Source organism: Coenobita brevimanus, chromosome 86, assembly GCF_032717465.1.
Source record: "Coenobita brevimanus isolate Jiangsu-jjx chromosome 86, ASM3271746v2, whole genome shotgun sequence".
Taxonomy (NCBI): domain Eukaryota; kingdom Metazoa; phylum Arthropoda; class Malacostraca; order Decapoda; family Coenobitidae; genus Coenobita; species Coenobita brevimanus.
This window is the reverse complement of record NC_137039.1, coordinates 30,870,705-30,889,901: the sequence shown is the minus strand read 5'-3', so window position 1 is coordinate 30,889,901 and position 19,197 is coordinate 30,870,705. Positions and strand designations below refer to the sequence as shown.

Below are 19,197 nucleotides of genomic sequence, written 5' to 3'. Positions count from 1 at the left end.
TACAAAATACATCAGTTACAAGCTAACGTCAGGAATACAAACACGGTGGTTACAGCATGCATATGTTCTGTGGAGTACGAAACCAATGCTCACATACAATACAGAAATTCAATACAAATTATAACCACTATAGCAAGGATACAAAATAGAGGTAATAGGCATACAGTATAGTTAATACAGAACACAGTACTTTACTAAAATGAATACAGCGGTTACAAAGAAGCATAGGTAGCAAATAACTAAAATACCGGTACATAGGGTACTGGAAGACAAGTTATGGAAATGCAGTAGTGGAGAAAAAAAAAAAATGAAACCGTTAGTGCTACAAATAAACGTTCGCGGACATACAGGAGTGACCGGTAAAGAAGTAATTCTCTCTCTCTCTCTCTCTCTCTCTCTCTCTCACACACACACACACACACACACACACACACACACACACACACACACACGATAATGTTAAGCTATAAATTCGCTACTAAACAGTAAAAGGAAGAGGTAGTTTTAGCCAGTTACAGTAATGCAGTCCAAATTGGCAGTAGTATTCTCCTTCCTCATTGAAAGTAAAATAAAATTGAAAATGTTGTGGTTCGTCGATTCATTCAACCGTGTACTTGTTGGCAATGATTCCGAATCTCCTCGTCCTCAGCGATTTATTTGGCACATAATACCTTAACATTTTCTAATAATGCCAGTGATGCAACCTGAGTCAATATTATTAAGGTATATTATACCGGACAATATTTATATATAATACGCAAAATAAATCGGTAACAAGAGGTGCTACGAGTCATCAGTGCAAGAGGTATTTTAAAAGCATAGGCCTAAGAGGATTTGCTCAATGAATGAAACGTAAACAAACCAAATTCAAACAAAGTTTCCATTCAGAGAGCATAGTAAACAAAGGAACGTGTAAAGCGGTTAATGAATGGAAATAAATGGTTTCCTTGTAGCTAGGTGTAAACGTTGAACTAATGGAATTCTTGAAATGCTTTGGAAAGTCGAAGGAAATGCATAATGAGCTAGCAGTATTTGGTCGACGGGAGGTGATTAAAACAAAGAAATTGCTTTTTTCTTTCAACTTAGCACATGGAAACGCTTGCCACCTCATCCGGCATTTCCGATTAGTAGTATAACTTTCTTGTTTGGTATATTGATGTGCCCGTGCGGCCATGAGAGAGTAATTTTATTAAAAGTTTGCCCATGACGCACTGTGGTTTCCCGCGCTGCCCCGGCGACCCTCAAACAGCTGATGTCCTCCCTGTCCCCTGCTTGGGTTCGGATCTCGTGACTCTGACTTCCTTCATCAATATCAACTAAACCACTTCTCCTCTCACGACTTCTGACAGCCATATGACTATTTCTACATTACTGTTAGGAAATGCTGCCTAATAATTCTGAGTAACTGTTGAGGGTGAGTGTTCCCGGCGGAATATAATGCTCCGTGAGGTAAGCATTTCCTGGTGTCGGACACAAACCCAAGTCATGAATGGCGCGGGAGTTTCAAACGCGCCAATCGGGATGAAAAGGATAAAAGGTGTCCGTGAATGAATTAAATGTAGCGGCAACACCCATTCTGAAAAAGTACGATGTTTTATGCACTTATAATAGTACCAACTTATACTTTTACCCTAATGTTGATAGTAACGTAAAACGTAATTTTGTAGGTTTTGTTAATGATGGAGATATTACTAGAAGAAGTGGTTAATCTGGTGAGCTATGGAGGCTGTGAGTGCTGCGGCAAGGAGATGAGCCAATCAGAGGGTGCGCTGTGTGGGAGGGGGCGGGGCCAGGCAGGGTGACAGGCCTCAGTGATCTCGGTAGCATCAGTTGGTGTTCACCCACCAGGCCGGAGAGAGATAACGTTTCTGTGGCGTGAATGTTGCCGTGACGAAGTGAGGGTGGCGTCGCGAGTGATTAAAAAGAAGGAAGGTTGATTCACAAGGGGAGATAACCATGCCAGCGAGTAGTTTGTTCGCGGAAATGGAGCGGCCTACCCCGACTCCAAGCTCCACCTCAGCAATGGACGAGCAGAGAGCACTACAACTGGCTCTAGAACTATCCCTTATCGGATTAAACAACGAGTCCACCGTGGCCGCAAACGAGACCGAACACTACGTAGTTCAGGGCCTGGAGGCAGAGCGGGCGAGCACCAAAAGATCCCAGAACATGACAGAGTGCGTGGCTGTTCCGTCTTCAGAGCACGTGGCGGAGATTGTGGGCAGACAAGGTAAAGCAGGCGGTTATCTCTTACCTCTTTGGCCTTATCACGGATACCTTTTTAGACACTGATAAACGTGGGTGGAAGGGTGGTTACTCGGGCATGGCGGAATGACCTTAGTTTTTACGTTTTACTGGGGTTTCCGTCCTGTCTGTTGCTATTTCCATATATTTTTCATTCCACTTTATTTACCTAGAGGTCGATAGTGGCCTTAACTAATGGGAAAATGTTAAAAGTTGCCATAATGATCCCATGGCGCAGGCAGGACAAGGAAGAACAGGCAGGCGGCTTCACCATGATTGCTTCGCTGCCAAACGTCCATCATGACCTCATCATGTATTTAATCATCAGGTTCATGGCACCATATAATCACCACTATGAATATCTTTGAGGAATGTAAAGTATCTGTGGGATATGGAGATGTACCGGGGATGATTGGAGGCGGGGATGCTGGAGGTCAAAATATTGGAGATGTGGCACCACTGGACGCGGCATCAGCTGTCGACCTGCGCGACTTGGCGTGATTTAAATTCTTGCCTCAATTTACTTTTTAATTAGCATTTCTGTTTATAACTGACCCTAATGCACCTCGCTGATCCATCATCCCATTATTGCGGTTAATTTCACTCAGCCTGGTTTCAAAATAGCGAGGTTGAATGGCTTTAGAGGGAGTTATTGAAGGCAACTGTGCAATCACTACCCAAGCCATGCCAAATTTTTATCCTTTGTTGCAATCACCTGCCTTGTCCTTGCAATCGCCGACCCACCCGGCCTTTTATGGTAATTTCTGGACAATAGGAAGATGGCTGGTTCTTTGGGTGTTGGTGTGTGGGGAATGGGTGATGCATTTTCATTGTTTTGCAGCACATCGTTTCATACTATATTTCTCTCTCTCTCTCTCTCTCTTTCTCCTTGACATGGATTTCCACATCAGAATTGGTTTAATCGTATGATTATTGTTACTACTATAGTATTAATGGTTTTATTTTTAGTGGTGAATATTGCAAGCAGTTGAGCCAGCATGCTTATTATTATTATTATTATTATTATTATTTTTGTTAATATAACCGCTGCTTTAGTAAGTAGCTGGTTGTCTGAATGTTGCAGAAATTGATGTTTGCCATTACTTGATTATTCAGTATATTTGTGGAATTCATTCAGAGTAGCCACGGGTTAAGGGCACTGATATGTAATTTTGTAAGATCTGTTACTTGCTTGAGGACAGTTAAGTCATTAGTATTATGGTTCTTATTGTTTTTACTTTAATATAATTTTACTGCTTTTTTGTAGGTGAACACTGATCTCATGAGGTAAATAAGATAGCCTGACAGTAGCAAGAATAAAAGATTACAAAGGTACAGAATAATACACTAATAGCATTAGAGAGAAGATATAAGAGGCATTAATGCACTGAAATTGTAGGCCAAATGCTTTGGCACAATTGCCCTCATCTGCAGAAAATTGTAGTGTGCAAGCAGAACCTAAAAAGATTAACTACTATCTACCAGTTGGTCGATATGAGAGCAGCGTTCTGAGGGTATGCCCCCATTTATTATCCCCCCCTCCACCTGCATACCTTTGCCAGTCTGAAACTGGATGCAATAAGTAGAGTTTAAGTTGGAGTGGAACCTTGTTTGCTAGTTTTGTATACTGTAGTTTATAAAAGCATCAGCTTATTTGCATTTGGTGGCCTTGGTCATCTAATGGTGGCACTTATGCCGCACGATCTCTGGCAGCCTCCCTATTTAGTCTCTTATCCCTGAGGTCACACTGTATGACCTCGTCCCAGGTCTTTTTTGATCTGCCTCTCGCAACCCTAATACCCCCCAGCGTTCACATTTCTCACCTTCTGCACCCAGTGATCATCATCCTCTTGATATTCCCAAACCAGACTACCTTAAGTCTACCCCTCATCATAGCACCAATAAAGTCCCATCCTTCCTCATGGACACTGCTTAACATCATCAATCCAGTGACACATTACAGTGTTTACTGTAGCTGCTACCAGACAATTTTACTCAACTTTGGAAGTAGCTGTTTGTGTAGTAGGTGAGGACAATCACCATCCACTCACTCGATGTAGTGCTGTGTGTAGGTGATTCTTCCTTCCTTCTTTCCTTCCTTCCTCTTCTGTTTTTCCTTCATCTTACTTTTCCCCCTTGCTTCTGTCTACGGGTGGCTCTATGCTGAGTGACAAGCCAAATGGTTTCCTGTACTCCAGTTAACTATTTACTTTGTTGGGTGGTAACCATATAACCAATTTATGGTGCCTGGCGCTCCAATCGGATTGAGCCAGTGCAGGTTTATGTCCAGGGGATGGTTGGGGTTTATTGCTCATGTAATGCCACTCAGGAATGAGTGATGTTGGTCACTCATCGGAATGTCAGGGCCAACTTGCCTAGCCTTGGGGTCCTACGCTCCTCATGGGGCAACACAGTATTAGATGATGATGATGATGATGATGGAAATAGGTGTAGTCCGGAACGTGTTAATGAAGGCTGTATCCAGCTTCACCTACATAAAAAGTAATCCCTGCATGAACAAGTTTGACTGGAGGTAGCAGTAACAGTATAGCATTGTAAATACATTGTTGGAGTGAAACGATTAATAGTTTGTGCAGTTTGAGGTACTGTATTTGAATATGAGGATATTTTGTATAAGCATTTTAGTCCGCATTTACATTGAGTGACAAGCCAAATGGTTTCTTGTAAGCCTAGAAACCATTTGCAACGCTGGGTGGTAACCATATAACCAAACCATACGTGCTCTCATCGTGTCAGCAAGTGGGTTGGTGGAGGGTTAGTGCCTCTCCCCGTGAAACAAATAACTTACAGTCAGATGGCCACCCCCTACGGGATTATGGCATCTGGCAATAGGTAGGTAGATAGATTTTAGTCCGCAGACCAAGGACATTTTTTATTGCTTTCTGTCACCAGGGCATTTTATTCAGCTTGTAGAGGTCTCATGGTTTATTTAATTTAAATCTGAAGGTTCCTAGGCTGATTATAATTGCTTGGTGGCAGGAAGACTAGTACAGGATAGATATTAGAATTGAAAAAGAAATATTGAATGAACAAGATTTAAGGCAGTGGCAGAAAAAGTTTTTTCTTCTCAAGAGGTTGATGGGATAGTTGTACTGTAACCCTTGACTTTTATTACTGGCATTACTGTTATTATAATTACTATTATGAATGAATGATTAATAATAATTATAATTATTATTACTGTTATTATTGTTCTATTTTTACTAATACCAGATGATCATTTTGGGAGGGACCTATGGTAGTGAAAGGGTTAATGAAGGCTGTATCTTATCCTTCCAATTCATAAGGTGTCTTTTTAGGTGAAGAATTTTGTGAGGAGATTGCAAGAATGTAATAAAGCAAGATGTCCTTGAGTTGAAGTGGTTGACACTGACACTGCCTGCATCTCACAACTGAAGAATGTTGTCAGGTGTCAGCACAGTAAAAATATCAAAAGTGTAAATACGAAAGCGTAGGGGTCACTTGTTATAAAAGGAAGAAGATAACGAAAATATTTAATATTCAGTCTGTTTGTATATTGGCAGACACCTTAATCGCCTAAGAGTTGGCTGCGACAAATCGCCTCCACATCACCCAGTCCTCAGCCATTTGGTTGCCATCCCTCTTACTCATACCACCTTCTCATATCTATCCATCCCATCCTTCCTTGAATGTTGCAGAGTAATAGGGAAGAAAGGATACAAATTCGTTGATGGTGTTAGTCCTGTGTAGATCTAAAATGTAAAGTGAAAATGGAAGGTTAAAATACCGGGAGGTTTTTCCTGTGTACATTCTTTGCTTTGTGAGTGAAAATACAAGTTTAAAATATATTGGTTAATGAGCAACTAATAATCAGGTCCACAGACCTCATACTGGTAAGGTAGTTTTTAAAATGTTGTTTTCTGCTTTTAATCTAGAATAAAAGGACAATAATAGAATACCATACTTGCTAATTAGATTCCCATTGCTGCCTTGAAAGTTTATTTGCCAGTTTCCTGCAGTTGAGAGTACCAGCACCTTTTGTGTGTGTGTGTGTGTGTGTGTGTGTGTAATGCAAGGAAGAAGGAACCAAAGGCTGAGCCTGCATGAATGCTCCTTCCAAGAAAAAAACAAAAACAATACAAAGAAGTGCCAAATTCAAGATCCATTCAATTCGAGACGTCTGGACACACTGTGTAAAAGACTGGAGATAATAGGAAGTAGGAAATACAGACAGAGGGAGACAGTTCCAGAGTTGACCTGTTGCATAAATGAAAGACTGGGAGGAACGGTTAACTCTTGCATTAGAGTGTTGAACAGAAAAGGGATGAGAGTTTGTTGCTAGACGGGTGCTACGCGCCTGTCATAGAGGTGGAGGGATGCAAGCAGACAGCTCAGATAAGCAGTGACCATTGAAGTAGCGATTGAAAAGAGATAAAGAGGCAACAGTGCGGCGAAGAGACAGGTTGAAGGGAGCCAGTAAGAGGAGGAGAGTTGATGAGACGAATAGCCTTTGACTCCACCCTATTGAGAAGAGCTGTATGTGGTGAGCCTCCCCACACATGAGTTGTACTCTAAACAGGGGCGATAAAGTTGCAGTATTTTTTAATGTCTATCTGATCTATGGTGAGGAGTGCCCAAGCCCCTGCCCTCCTGATGGAGCAATATAGGATGTAGCAATAACTGAAAAAATTGCCATTAGGAAAGATTCAGTAGACATATGTGTATAACCATTTAATGAAACTAAACAGTTTACATGCTGCTTTATTTAATGAAAATTTCATGAGATTTTCTGTGTACCTTTATTTTTGTAACATCCTTGACGTACATAATGTGCCAATATTGTATTTGGTTCAGCTTATTTGGTATTTTTTTTTGTGCATAACGTGTTGTGATACAAGTATGATATGCTGCTTTACTGAACAGCATCGGCATGTGGTTGACTGTGTGGTTGTGTCATAGTTTTTTTGAGGGTCAATGAAAGGGAACAGGTTTGCACTGAGCATCATTTGTGTTGCAGATGCAAAGATCGTTGCAAATGGTTAGACAGTGGGTGCTTGCATTAATCTAATTTCCTAACCCAGTTCAAGTAAGATGGTCGGGTGATTATTATTGCTGTTATTATTATTATGTTTAGTCTCTGCTCAGGAAAGACCACTCATTTTGAAGGATTTAATGAGAGCTGTATTGTACCCCCCCAGGTTGAAGGATCCTAAGCAAAACATGCTGGTAATAATTTGAGTTGCAAGAGTAGGTTGTTAAAGATGTTCTTAGAATGAATGGGTTAATCCCCTCACAACATATTTGTCTCATTTTTGTTTGTGTTAACTACTTCCAGATGATTTTATTAAGCTTAGAAAGTCCCCTTTTTATTTTTTAATGTACTGGTGAGAGGTAAATTATATATCAATAGCCTTGATTAATTTCCTTTCTATGAGTTCTTCTCTAAGATGAGTTCTCTCCTCAGCTGTAAATTAAAAAAAAAGTTCTAGGGGTGGAGGGGTTAATGCACTGGTACTGTATTAAAAATGTGGATTGTGTAATTAATCAGATGCTAATGACATGTAAAACTAAGGGAAAAAAGATAATAGCATACTGAAAATGATAATTGATAGGCTAAGAGTGATACTGAAAAAGTCCAGAGAAAAACTATAATGGAATGTTGAAGAGGATTAGTATAGATAAAGTCACACAGTATTAAAGAAGTTCAGATAGCAGCGGAGAAAATTGATATTAATGAAAAATTTGTAACTAGCTTCCGCGTAAGTATGGTATTATAGCATACAGTACGACGCTGTTAGAAACAGTTCAGTAACTCGTAGTACATAATGATTCCCTTTTGTGTAGGTTAATCTTTCTGCTGCTGGATAATTTCATTTACCATAGCATAGGAAAGATCAATTTTGGGGTCAGATCACATACACAGTGTATTATTTACAGTAATTTTATATAAAATGTATTGCTCTGTATATTTTGAGACATAAAGTGCATCAGCATGGTGATTTTAAAGATTATATTTTCCATACCCAAACAAGTAGCTACCGGTACCGTATGTTTTATTTGTAGAGAGAATTTCAGACTGGAGAAGTCAGTTGTAGCCTTGAATAACCCCTCACTACTAGGGTGCCTGTCAAACCTGAATTAAATCCTCTGGCAACAACAAGGTCATTGTAAGTGACCCATTCCTGGATGAAGGGATTATCATTGGGAAGTGAGTACAGGTGCTGGCAATTATTTCTTCATGTGGGGAAAATAAAAAAAATTGCGATTGTATTTGATTCACCTCCTAGAGCCTGAGATCAATTTTTTTTTAAATTTGTGAACTTAAAATTTGAATTAACTTGTTTGGGACTTCTTAAACTTAAGGGTTTAGCTATAGCCTTTGTATACACTGTCGTACAGAAAGATTGCATCCCTTGTGTGAATAAAATCATTTGTTTTCAGTCAGATTAAAGTGAAAAATACAGTAGCTATCTCATTGTACTGAAGGGGTTAAAAGTTGAATCAATGGGGAGAAGAGCTAAGGCAAAATGAAGAAATGTGAGACAATGATGTCAAGGAGAACTGAACATTGTGTGTGTATGCGTGAAGCAGAGGTAACTGGCAGAGTAAATGATGTTGAGGGTTGAGGACTTTCATTTACAGGGAGAGCAAAACGGCTGATATACCTAAACAGTCACAGTGTTTTGATCAGTTGTACATTCCAGAAAAATTTTATTGTTTTAAAATGCAAATTATTATCAGTGAACTTTCATTTCAGACTTCACTTATAGGCCTATCAGTACCAGTATCATTTGTGTTAAATTTTAGATCCCCCCCTTTATTTTTTAAGTGGCTTGGGAAGGCAGTTTGAACCCTTAGGCATAGTGGCAGCATTCGTATTTTATTTGCAGTAAGGTGAAAGATTTGTGTTCATGCGTAGGAGAATTCTTACTTCTTAAACCAGGGATTGTGTACCGGTACTGTACATTATTATGTACTTCACTTTGTGTATTTGAATATGATGGACCAGACAGTTCTAGGCTATTCAGCTAAGGAAAGATCTCCCTTGTTTTCAGTTGGTAACAGCTGCAGATATTGTTTCAGTGCTGTTGTTAGCACATTCTGCCTGATGGCATCTTTACATTTTGTTCCAGCCAATGTCAGAGTTTTCTTCGGCACACGAGATCTCCTTTATTGCAAATATGATACCGGTAATCAAGTAATCCTTTGAGGGTGAAAGCAGAGTAAAATCATGTGCAGTATAGATAACGAGAAAAAAAAATGGTCTTGTAGTTAAACAGGGAACGTTTCTTATAAATGTTTACCATTTTTCATTTTCATTTCACCCCCTATTTTGGTATAATTTCTCAACCAGTTTATTGCAGACTTTGTAAAGTACCTTCCTGTGTGTTGATTTCTGAGTTACAATTTATTGTCAGGACAGCAGAAGTTTGATTTGTAGCTGCTTGTGCTTGTATGGCAATTAGAAAAGAAATTACTGTAGTATAGAACCATAAATTATGTACTGATTTGAATGAATATTGTTTTGGTTTTGCCTTTCAGCCTTCCTCAGTAAGAAAAAAAGTTTTTGATATGGCTGCTTCTGTTCATTAAGCACAATTTAATGTGATTTGTCAAGGCAGATGTCTGGCAAATCTGATTACAGCACTTTTTTGTGTGGTGTTGTAGTGTTTTTTTCATGCTTGTATTGTAACATTTCCTCATTTGTATTGTTAACTTTTGTTTATTGCAAGCTGTTATAATCTACCAGGGAAATCTGTTTAATTTTTTAAAAAATCGGAATATTGTCAGCAATAGCGGGATAGATATGATGAAATCTGAATCCATCCAGTTTAGGTCATGGAAACAATGTTTTATGGATATCAGTCAGTACTGTAATTGGAGTTATGCTCCATAATCACATGGGCATTAGCCTACTGCTATTTTTCTTCATAACAATATTGTTAAATTTAGTTTGAAACACTGACACTAGTTTTCATGTTTTAGCACTTACACAACTTTTTAAAGTTTCAACGTGACTTTTAATGTAATGGGAAACAAATGCACATATGGTAATTTGATATAGGTACTGGTAGTCATTCTGAAGGTGGGTACCGTACTGATTGAGTGATAATAAGGAGACTTTGATGGTTAGAAGATATGACGATGTAGGCTAGACAGACCTGTGCTCAGAGGGATGAAGGGAGCAGTTATTATTGCAGCCACAGGAGGCCCCTTTTATAAGATGCCTCAGTTGATATTCTTCTTTGCTATTTATCCCTTAGTATGATCACATCCATATTCATATTGGCAGAAGATCTTATTACCATAAGCATTTTTTTAAAGTTCAGGGAGATTTTTCAGACCGTAGGGGTTTGATAATAGACTTAACATACATACCGGTAGCAGGGAGTCTCTAAACTGAAGGAAAAAAAAAAGTTTGTAGGAAGAATAAAAGTTTATTAAAGATGTCTAGCTATAGAGTTAGGGTTTAGGTATGTCAATGAATTACAGAAAATTGGCTATTGAAGTTCCAGTTGGACTTATAAAGCCGATTTACCAGTTCCCAAAATTACAGTACCAGTCGAAGTTGTATGGAAAAATTGCAATATATTGAAACACATGGCTACCTGACTTGTTAATTTATGGTGTAGGGGGGGAAAAATGCTAGAGAAATTTTACTAAGCTTGGTTCTGACAGGATATGACACTAGGAAAGGTCATAGAGTATTATAATAATAATATTATTATTTACTTATTACTACTACTTATACTACTGCTGCTACTATTAGCCTACCTTGGAAGCTCTTAGTACTACCACCACCACTCTTAACATCGTCATCTCCCTGACCCGTGTCCACATAAAGCTGGAGTGCATGAGGTAGGATCCAGAAACAAGGGAGAAAGATTACCGTTACCATGCTAAAAGTGGGAGAACTGTCGACATGCTCAGCAAAAATGGACCACGCAATCATTCACAGACCATGTAAGCCCCAGGAATCCTAGTTCCACCTCACAAAACCTGTCCAGGAAGCTTTATAGTACGGTACTATATTGCAAGTTGTGATGATGCAGAAACTGGGTGCAAAAAGCCAATTACCTGTTGTTGCATCATGTAGGAGTTTACCTTGTCAAAGACAGACTCCTCAGTCCGATGACGTTTAACCGTCTCTGATTTTGTTCATCTTTGAGAGTCATGGTACTTAGGTTGATGAAGACTGTGTATATCCCCTTTAGTTTGAAAAGTCCAATATGGTTGAGATCGTCTGGAGATAGCAAGAAATGAATGCAAAGCATTACGGCGAATAGAACTGAAAGACTTATGACAAGAAAACACACACACACACACACACACACACACACACACACACACACACACACACACACACACACACACACTTTCATAATGTTGGTTATACCTGAATATTCTTTTGCACTGACTAATATAATGGCGCCTCGGGTTGCGTGCCGTCTCATCAGTTTCATCATGCAAGTTATCTCGGCTTTTTTCCTGCCACAACCACCACACTCACACACCCCGAGAACCGTAATTATAAATGATCTTGTGATGTCTTTTCGCGTTAGTGGCTTTGATGTCATAGTAACAGGCTGTTGTTGTTTGATGTCCTTTTTACTCCTTTGTGTATGGTGGCCATATGTTTGTATTTTCGCGTTATTATTGACATTGGTTTGGTTTAGAAGTGATTGATGGCTTTGTGAGTGTGGGTAAAAGCATCGATGTCATGCATAGGCTACCTTCACCCAAAAAGTTTGTGAATAGGTCTGTAAGTTACATGTCAAACTTCGGTATGTGTGTGTTTGTGTGTGTGTGTGTGTGTGTGAGAGAGAGAGAGAGAGAGAAAGAGAGAGAGAGTTGATGGTTGGCAGTGTCCGTGGTATTCTTGAAACATACTGTATATATTATTGAAGTTTGGTAAATCTCTCTCTCTCTCTCCCTACCTGTGTGAAGTCATTTCCTCCTTGCGTGAGTCACAGATGGTGGGTAGGCGGAGGGAGAGGGGGTAATGGAGGGAGGGTGTTGATGATAAGGATAAGGGGCTGAGGCTTTTGTGACGCCCTTATCAGGCACCACCTCTGTCCTATCTCTCAGAGCAGGGGTGTGTTGATCTTTTGTTTTTTTTCAGGCTAGCCCATTCTGCATGAGGTCATCGTATTATTATCATCAGTGGTTGTGTTGTAGGTGTGAGTTTTTATTTTTATTATTGGTGGTGGTCTTGTAGTTATCGTTTATTATTATTTTCGTTGTCTGGTTGCGATTCATTTTTCTGGAGATTTTCCCCCCTCCCCAAGTCAGTGCTTTAAGACAGGGCCTAGTTATTTTATTCTTGCTGTGTCCAGACGATTATATTTTAGCTTTGGTGAGAACTTTCGTACAGTAGTGCAATTTAGCTTACTACGGATTAGTTCGATCCACTTCGCTGTCAGAAGTTTCCAGATTCAAATGGAAAATTAGGAAGGTAGCCAGTAAATAAGAAGGCGAAATTTCAAGAGTTCAGTTCTAGTTGTTTATGTATGTCTTCACCATCTCTTTCATCGTTGAATAGATCATAATATTACTTGCCCCCCCCCCCTTTTTTTTTACGTTCTCTGCCACTCCCCATACTTTTATCCTCTTCGCTTTTTCCTTCTTACATTGTTTTGTTTTTTGTTTTCCGTCCATCACTTACGCCCTGCCTGTCTGCTTGTTTTCCTCTCTTCCACTCCTTTTGTCACCTTTTACTCCCTCTTCTTCCCCTTTCGTTTTTATTTCTCTTCACTACTTTCTCCATTCCTCATTACCATCCACCATTGCTTTTTTTTTTTTTTTTTTTTTTTTTCCCGTGTCGTCAGCATGTCATTCTCAGTGTCTTATCAGGTCGTTGCCTGTGGTATCCGGCACTCTTGTCTCCCTTAATTTGCCTCCTCTTCATTTCCCTTGTGACATCTCCCTCCTACATCTTATTTCTCCCACTGTATTTTCATTCTCCCTGCCTTCCACCTTCTGTTAACCTACTTAAATTTCTCCTTGTCTTTCCCTACACTCTTCCTCTTTTCCTCTCTTACCCTCACTTCTTGCTTACTCTGTTGTCCCCCACACCCCAATTCCTAATGACTCCTGCTCCTGTGTCACTCCATCTTCCCCCATCGTCAGTGCCTTACCTATCTTTTCTGTCGGTATACCTTCCATCTTGCCTCGCATGCTTATATTAATTTTTTCTCCACCGGCCTTCCCTGTTCCTCCACTTACTATGTCATCCTCCATACCCCCGTCTGCCTCTTGCCTACTCTCTTTTCTACCCATTTAATTCTTCCACCTTGCCTCATGCTTACGGTACTCACTTTAATTTTTTCTCTCCCTCCACTCCCTTCCCTGTCCATCCATCACTTTCTTTGCCTCCCTCTGGACCATCACTACAAAGCACACCTAGCCTCCCTTTGTTGTCAGTGTGAGGAGCACGTGTCCAGCCCCTGAGCCACTGATAACAGCATACACACCAAGCCTTTTGTTATTACTGATAAAAATAGTACCAGGAGTAATGATAGTGGTGATGATGCTGATGGCAGTAGTAGTCGGTTAGTAGTAATTGTACCAGGAGCGATGATAGTGAGAATGGTGGTTGGGGGGATAAGTGGTATGGTTAGCTAATATTCATCTCAGAATTCCGTAATGCCTCTTCAGCTTGGTTCATGGCTCGTTGTGGTCAGATTCGAGGATAAATTTGACTAGTAACCAAGGAGACTCATTTCTTGCTCATAATTCAGGCTCATCGAATTTCACACAACTATAACGTGGTATTCAAGCCGTAGCAGTGACTCACTGCCACCAGATGATGATAAACCGTAGTTGTGTAGTCTCTCTTGTTTTCTCTCATCAATGCCCATCTTTTCCTTCTGTCAGATGTATTCTGATGTCTCCCTGTGTCTTTTTATTCATACCGGTATCTTATGTGCTTGTGTACCTCTCTACTTGTTTCTTCTCCTTACCTCCTTTTGATTACTCTTAATTTTTACGATTCCCCCCTCCCCCCCCGGTCTTTTATCCAGAACTCACCTTTCATGCTTACTCGGATTTCTACCTCCTGCTCCCTCTCCCTCTTTCCCTCACTCTCCTCTTGCCTGCATTATTTTTTTCTTCCTCTATCATGCACACACTGTCTTATGATGATCATACCCCCTCCTCTCCTACCTTTCTCTCCCCGCACCCATCTCCCTTTCTCTCTTGTGGCCTGTGACAACAAAGCACACCATAGCCTCCCTTTGTTGTCAGTGTGAAGAGCACGTGACCACCCCCTGAGCCACTGATAACAGCTTACACACCAAACCTTTCGTTGTTAGCCACCACTAATAATATTACCGTAACAGTAGTCATGATTGTATTTACGATAGCCATGTATATACCTGGATCGGAAACTCTGCGCTTCAGGGTATGATGGCCTTCGAAGTTTATCACTAAGCCTTTGTATACTTAAACCCAAAATCGCAAAGTGGAGTGCAAAGCCCTTAATATTTTTGCGGCCATTTACGGAACTCCTGTGGTTATTACGTATGGTCAGCATGCATATTACAGAACGCAGCTAGCAGTCATATAGGAAGGACAAAGAAGTTCCGTCATCGTCAGGTATTTCAAAAAACATCGTCAGAAATATGGGGTCTTCATCCCACTTAGCGATTTTATGATTAACCATACGATCGTAAGATTCAGCCCATGTTCATTTGGTTGGGATGGAAATTCTGATTGCTTGGTTCTCCATATTTTATTACTCCACTAACGCAGGTTGATTCTTTATTGCTGAAGCTTAACTTGTAAAACACACACACACACACACACACACACACACACACACACACACACACACACACACACACACAAATAAGTAAACGAATAAATAAATCAGCGTTTGAGGTTCTGAACGAGTGAAGCGAGATGCCAGTCCGTGTGATGATTTGTTGAGAAGTTAAGTAAGATTGCATTAGGCGCAGACACGATTGCAAGGCCTTGTACACATCAGTCAGGGACGATAGAATTAATGATGGTGGTATTAGTGATGGTGATGCCTCTGTTAGCATTTAGAAGATCATTGTGATTTAAATAAATGATAATTAAACTTGCCGCAGAGTAAAAAAAAAAAAATGTTATGAAGAGAGAGAGGTCGGGTTTCATGAGAGGAGGGGTCGTTGCTGAGTAGAGAAAGAAAATATGCATAGTTTGGTACCAGCCACTATTCACAGGATGCCCTGTTAGAATGAATGCCATGTTTTTCCCCCTACTGTAGCAAAGTTAGGATTCCAGGCTCTTGAATGGTGAGTGAATGAGTGTGTGGCCTATTTATTTGGACAGACTTTGGCTCGTATTTTCGTCGATTAGGAAAACTTCCTAACACCTCTTCCTTAGCGATTTATTTTTGGATATGGCTAGTTATGCAGAGTGTGGCGATATTGGAAGGATTTATGTAACAAGAGGATAGTTAAGTGTAATAAACAAAATGAGCCGCTTCGGAAAATGTATTAGGGAGCTTCCTCAGTCGGCGTGAATACGGCCCTTAGTGTTAGTTTCTCTCAGCCAGTTTCTTGCTTTCTGGACCCTGCCTGATGTAAGTGGGGGAGTATATGAGGGAGAGTGGTGAGTCGTTGGGGGAGAAGTGGGTGGGGTCGTTGCTGAGTAAGGACAAAAAATGCCTACGGGTCCCGATTGTCGAGGCCACTCTTCGTATGGGATGCAGCGTCGACCAGTAGATTGATTTTGAAGGTTGGTGCGTGCAGAAGGTCAAGGTGTGTGTGTGTGTGTGTGTGTGTGTGTGTGTGTGTTTTAGGTTCCTCCCTTTTTCTCTCTGCACTGATGAAGGAGGGGGGAAGGGAGAGATGGTAATGGGAAGGGAGAGGAGAGGGGAGAGGGCAAGGTAGGTATTGATGTGGGTGGGAAGGTGAAAGAGGGAAGGGCAAGAACAGAGAGGTTGAGAAGGGAGGGGTTAAAAAATTCATGAGGATGGGAGGAGAGATTTAAGGGAGAAAATGATAAGGAAAGGTTAGTGGGGTGAGAGATGAGTTAGAGATGAACGATTTTGGAACAGGGGGAGAGGCCGGAGGGAATGGTTGGGGAGAAGGGGTGGGTGGGGGTGAAGGAAGGAATGGAGGGGAGCGTGGTGCCTCTTGTCTGTTGGTGTGGTGGTAAAAACCTGGAGTGTGTTGTGCAAAGGTCAGGATCTGGACACGCCCTCCCTTTAGCTCCCCCTCTCCCCTCTCCTTATCCCCTCTTCCCCCCTCCCATTAGCTCCCCCTCCTCCCTCTCTTCATGTTCCACCTCTTCTCCCCACTCTTTATTCCACTCCTCCCCTTCCTCATCTCCCACACCCCTTCCACTTTCATCCCCTTCTCTTATCCCTTCATTTCCTTTCACTTAACCTCCCTCCTTCCCCCTCATCCCCTGACTTCCCTAATCCTACTTTATTTTCCCCTTAATTCCCTTCATCCCTTTCCTTCCCTCATCACCCATTTCTCTCTCTCTCTCTCTCTTCAGCCGTCACCCTCTTCTTTACTCATCTCTCCTCTTTTTCCCCTCTTTCCTCTCTTCTTTCCCTTTCTCACTTTCCTGTTTTCTTCCTCCTGTTTTCTCTATTCTTCCCCTTTCTCACTTTCTATTTTCTTGCCTTCCTTTACCCATTTTCCTGTCGTCCCTTCCTTTTCCCACTTTCGTATTTTTTCCCCATCCCTTTCCCTCTGTCTTCATCCCATCCCGTTCCCACTTTCCTCATTTCTTCTCATCCTTTTCCCTCTTTCCTGATATCTTCCCATCCTTTTCCTTCGTACCTCTTCCCTTCCCGTTCCTTCGTAACACCCGTTCGACTTCCTCCTCTCCTCCCCTCCCTCCCTCCCCTCTCCCTCTTCATGGCTCACTTCCTCTTCCTCCACCCTTCTTCCTCATCCTTGTTCCCTCTACCTACTCCCCTTCTCCACTCTGCTGCCTTCCTTTTACCTTTTTGTCTTTCGTCATCTTCCCCTTCTCTTCGTCACCTTTTCATATCACCTTCCTTACCATTCTGTCTCGTTTGTCGTTTTCTTTCATGTTTCCCACTATCTCTTCTTTCTTCTGTCTCCTAAATTTACTCTCTTTGTTTACTGCCTTACCATCACGATCTCTCTCTCTCTCTCTTTCTCTCTCTCTCTCTCTCTCTCTCTCTCTCTCTCTCTCTCTCTCTCTCTCTCTCTCTCTCTCTCTCTCTCTCTCTCTCTCTCTCTCTCTCTCTCTCTCTCTCTCTCCCCGTCTGTGTATGTGTGTGTGTGTGATTCCGTATCCCTTCGCCTGCCTTACTTTTTTTTACTTGTTATATACCAACACCACCACACCCATCTCTCTCTCTCTCTCTCTCTCTCTCTCTCTCTCTCTGGTTAATGTTGCTGCTTTATTATCTTTCATCCTGACTTCAAACAATTGCTGGCTCTTTTTGAGATACGCACTTCTTCGCCATAATGTCTTAGCTAGTTCAATCCAAGACGATTTTATTATCAATTGTTGTTCTTGGTTATAGTAGCTCGTTTAAATAAAAATGTAAACCCAGTGGACTGCAGGCTGGAGTTTCCCTTTCTCTGTAGTCCAGCGTCCTCTTTTTTTGGTCATTATTATCGGTGGAGCCACATCACTGCCACCCCATGAAGGCATCCGTCCCCAGCACCGAATAGGAAGTCCGGTGGAAAATTTGGTTGTCGATTATTGGCTATCATTGTTATCTGGAGTGGTGGAAAGTCCTGATTTTTTTGGAATATATATTTTATGCTTTTTTTTTTTAATTTTATTTATTGGCTTAGCACCGCCATTGTTTGACTTCTTTATTATGATTACACACATTCTTTTCGTGCTGACACCGGGCGATTTTATTCGGTTATTAGTCAGAGAAGAGGGGTTTGTGGCCGATATTCTCGTCGGTTGAGGAAGCTCCGTAACACCTTTTCCTAAGCGATTTGTTTTCCTTATTACACTTTACTGTTTTGTGTGTTGCATAAATCCTTAAATATGAGAGAGAGAGAGAGAGGTCCCACAGTTCCCACCAGTATTAACAAGCGCAGTGACGAGATGTTTTAAAAATCATATTCATTTTTTTTTTTTTTGCCGGAAACATGAGGTAATAGAATCGTAAGTCGCAAAGAAAAAGAGAAATCCATTGAGTATAAAATTACTAGTGATTGGATGTGCATTGTTGGAGTGAGTGTGATTTAAGAGGAAAAGAGAGAGATGGCTTTAGTCATGGAGTGAAGCTTTTGTTTCCGGAAAAAAAGTTACGTATTGTGTGTGTGTGTGTGTTGAACCGACGAAATATTAACTGGGTCATCGTAATGTGGGTCTTCGAATTGGAAAAGGAGAGTGAATGAATCGAAAAAAGAAATACTGTATATTGTTAAAACTGCGAAAGATCCGGCCAACCAAGTGTGTCTTCCAGTCGCATGATGGAAAGTTTTTTTTTTTTTTGGCAATAGATGCTGCTCTGGATGTGGCTTTTTTTTTGGGGGGGGGGGGTTAACTGCAGCACGATGATGCCTTGTATTAGTCATGCTCTTTTTCCCGACGATTCCATTAAGTTTATATTGGACTTCGAACTGCAGGGGTTAGATATACCGTAGCCTTCATTAACCCCTTCACACCTAGGGGGTTCTTGGAAGCTGAATTAAAATCATTTTGTGGCAGCAAAAATAGATGTAAATAGTGAAGAGGCAGAGAAGATTGTGGCTGATAGAGTAGAAAGAGGAGGGGAGGAATTGAAAATAGGGTTAAAAGTGAGGAAATGGAAATGGTGTAATTGATCAGAGAGACAGTAGGACAGGGAGTTATTGGAGAGATGAAGGGATAGAGGGAGAGGGCGGAGGTAGGAGGGAATAGGTAGTTAGAGAGAGGGAATGGGGGGAGGAGGTGAGGAAAGTGAATGCATTGGAGACCAGTTTTTGGAGGGGAAGGTGCAGGAGTCGAGGGAGGGGGGAGAGTAGGGGATAGGAAGAGAGGGATGGG

General features: G+C 41.1%; 1 protein-coding gene across 1 annotated transcript in view; it reads left to right on the top strand.

Annotated features, from left to right (window-relative positions):
- Positions 1-1,871: 1,871 nt before the first annotated feature.
- The window catches only part of LOC145410703 (RNA-binding E3 ubiquitin-protein ligase MEX3C), a 126,048-nt gene continuing 108,722 nt past the window's right edge, over positions 1,872-19,197 (top strand). The window contains exon 1 of the mRNA XM_080280814.1: positions 1,872-2,230. Within this exon, the coding sequence (XP_080136940.1) occupies positions 1,957-2,230 (274 nt within the window). The 5' untranslated portion in view covers positions 1,872-1,956. The remainder of the gene's footprint in view (positions 2,231-19,197) is intronic.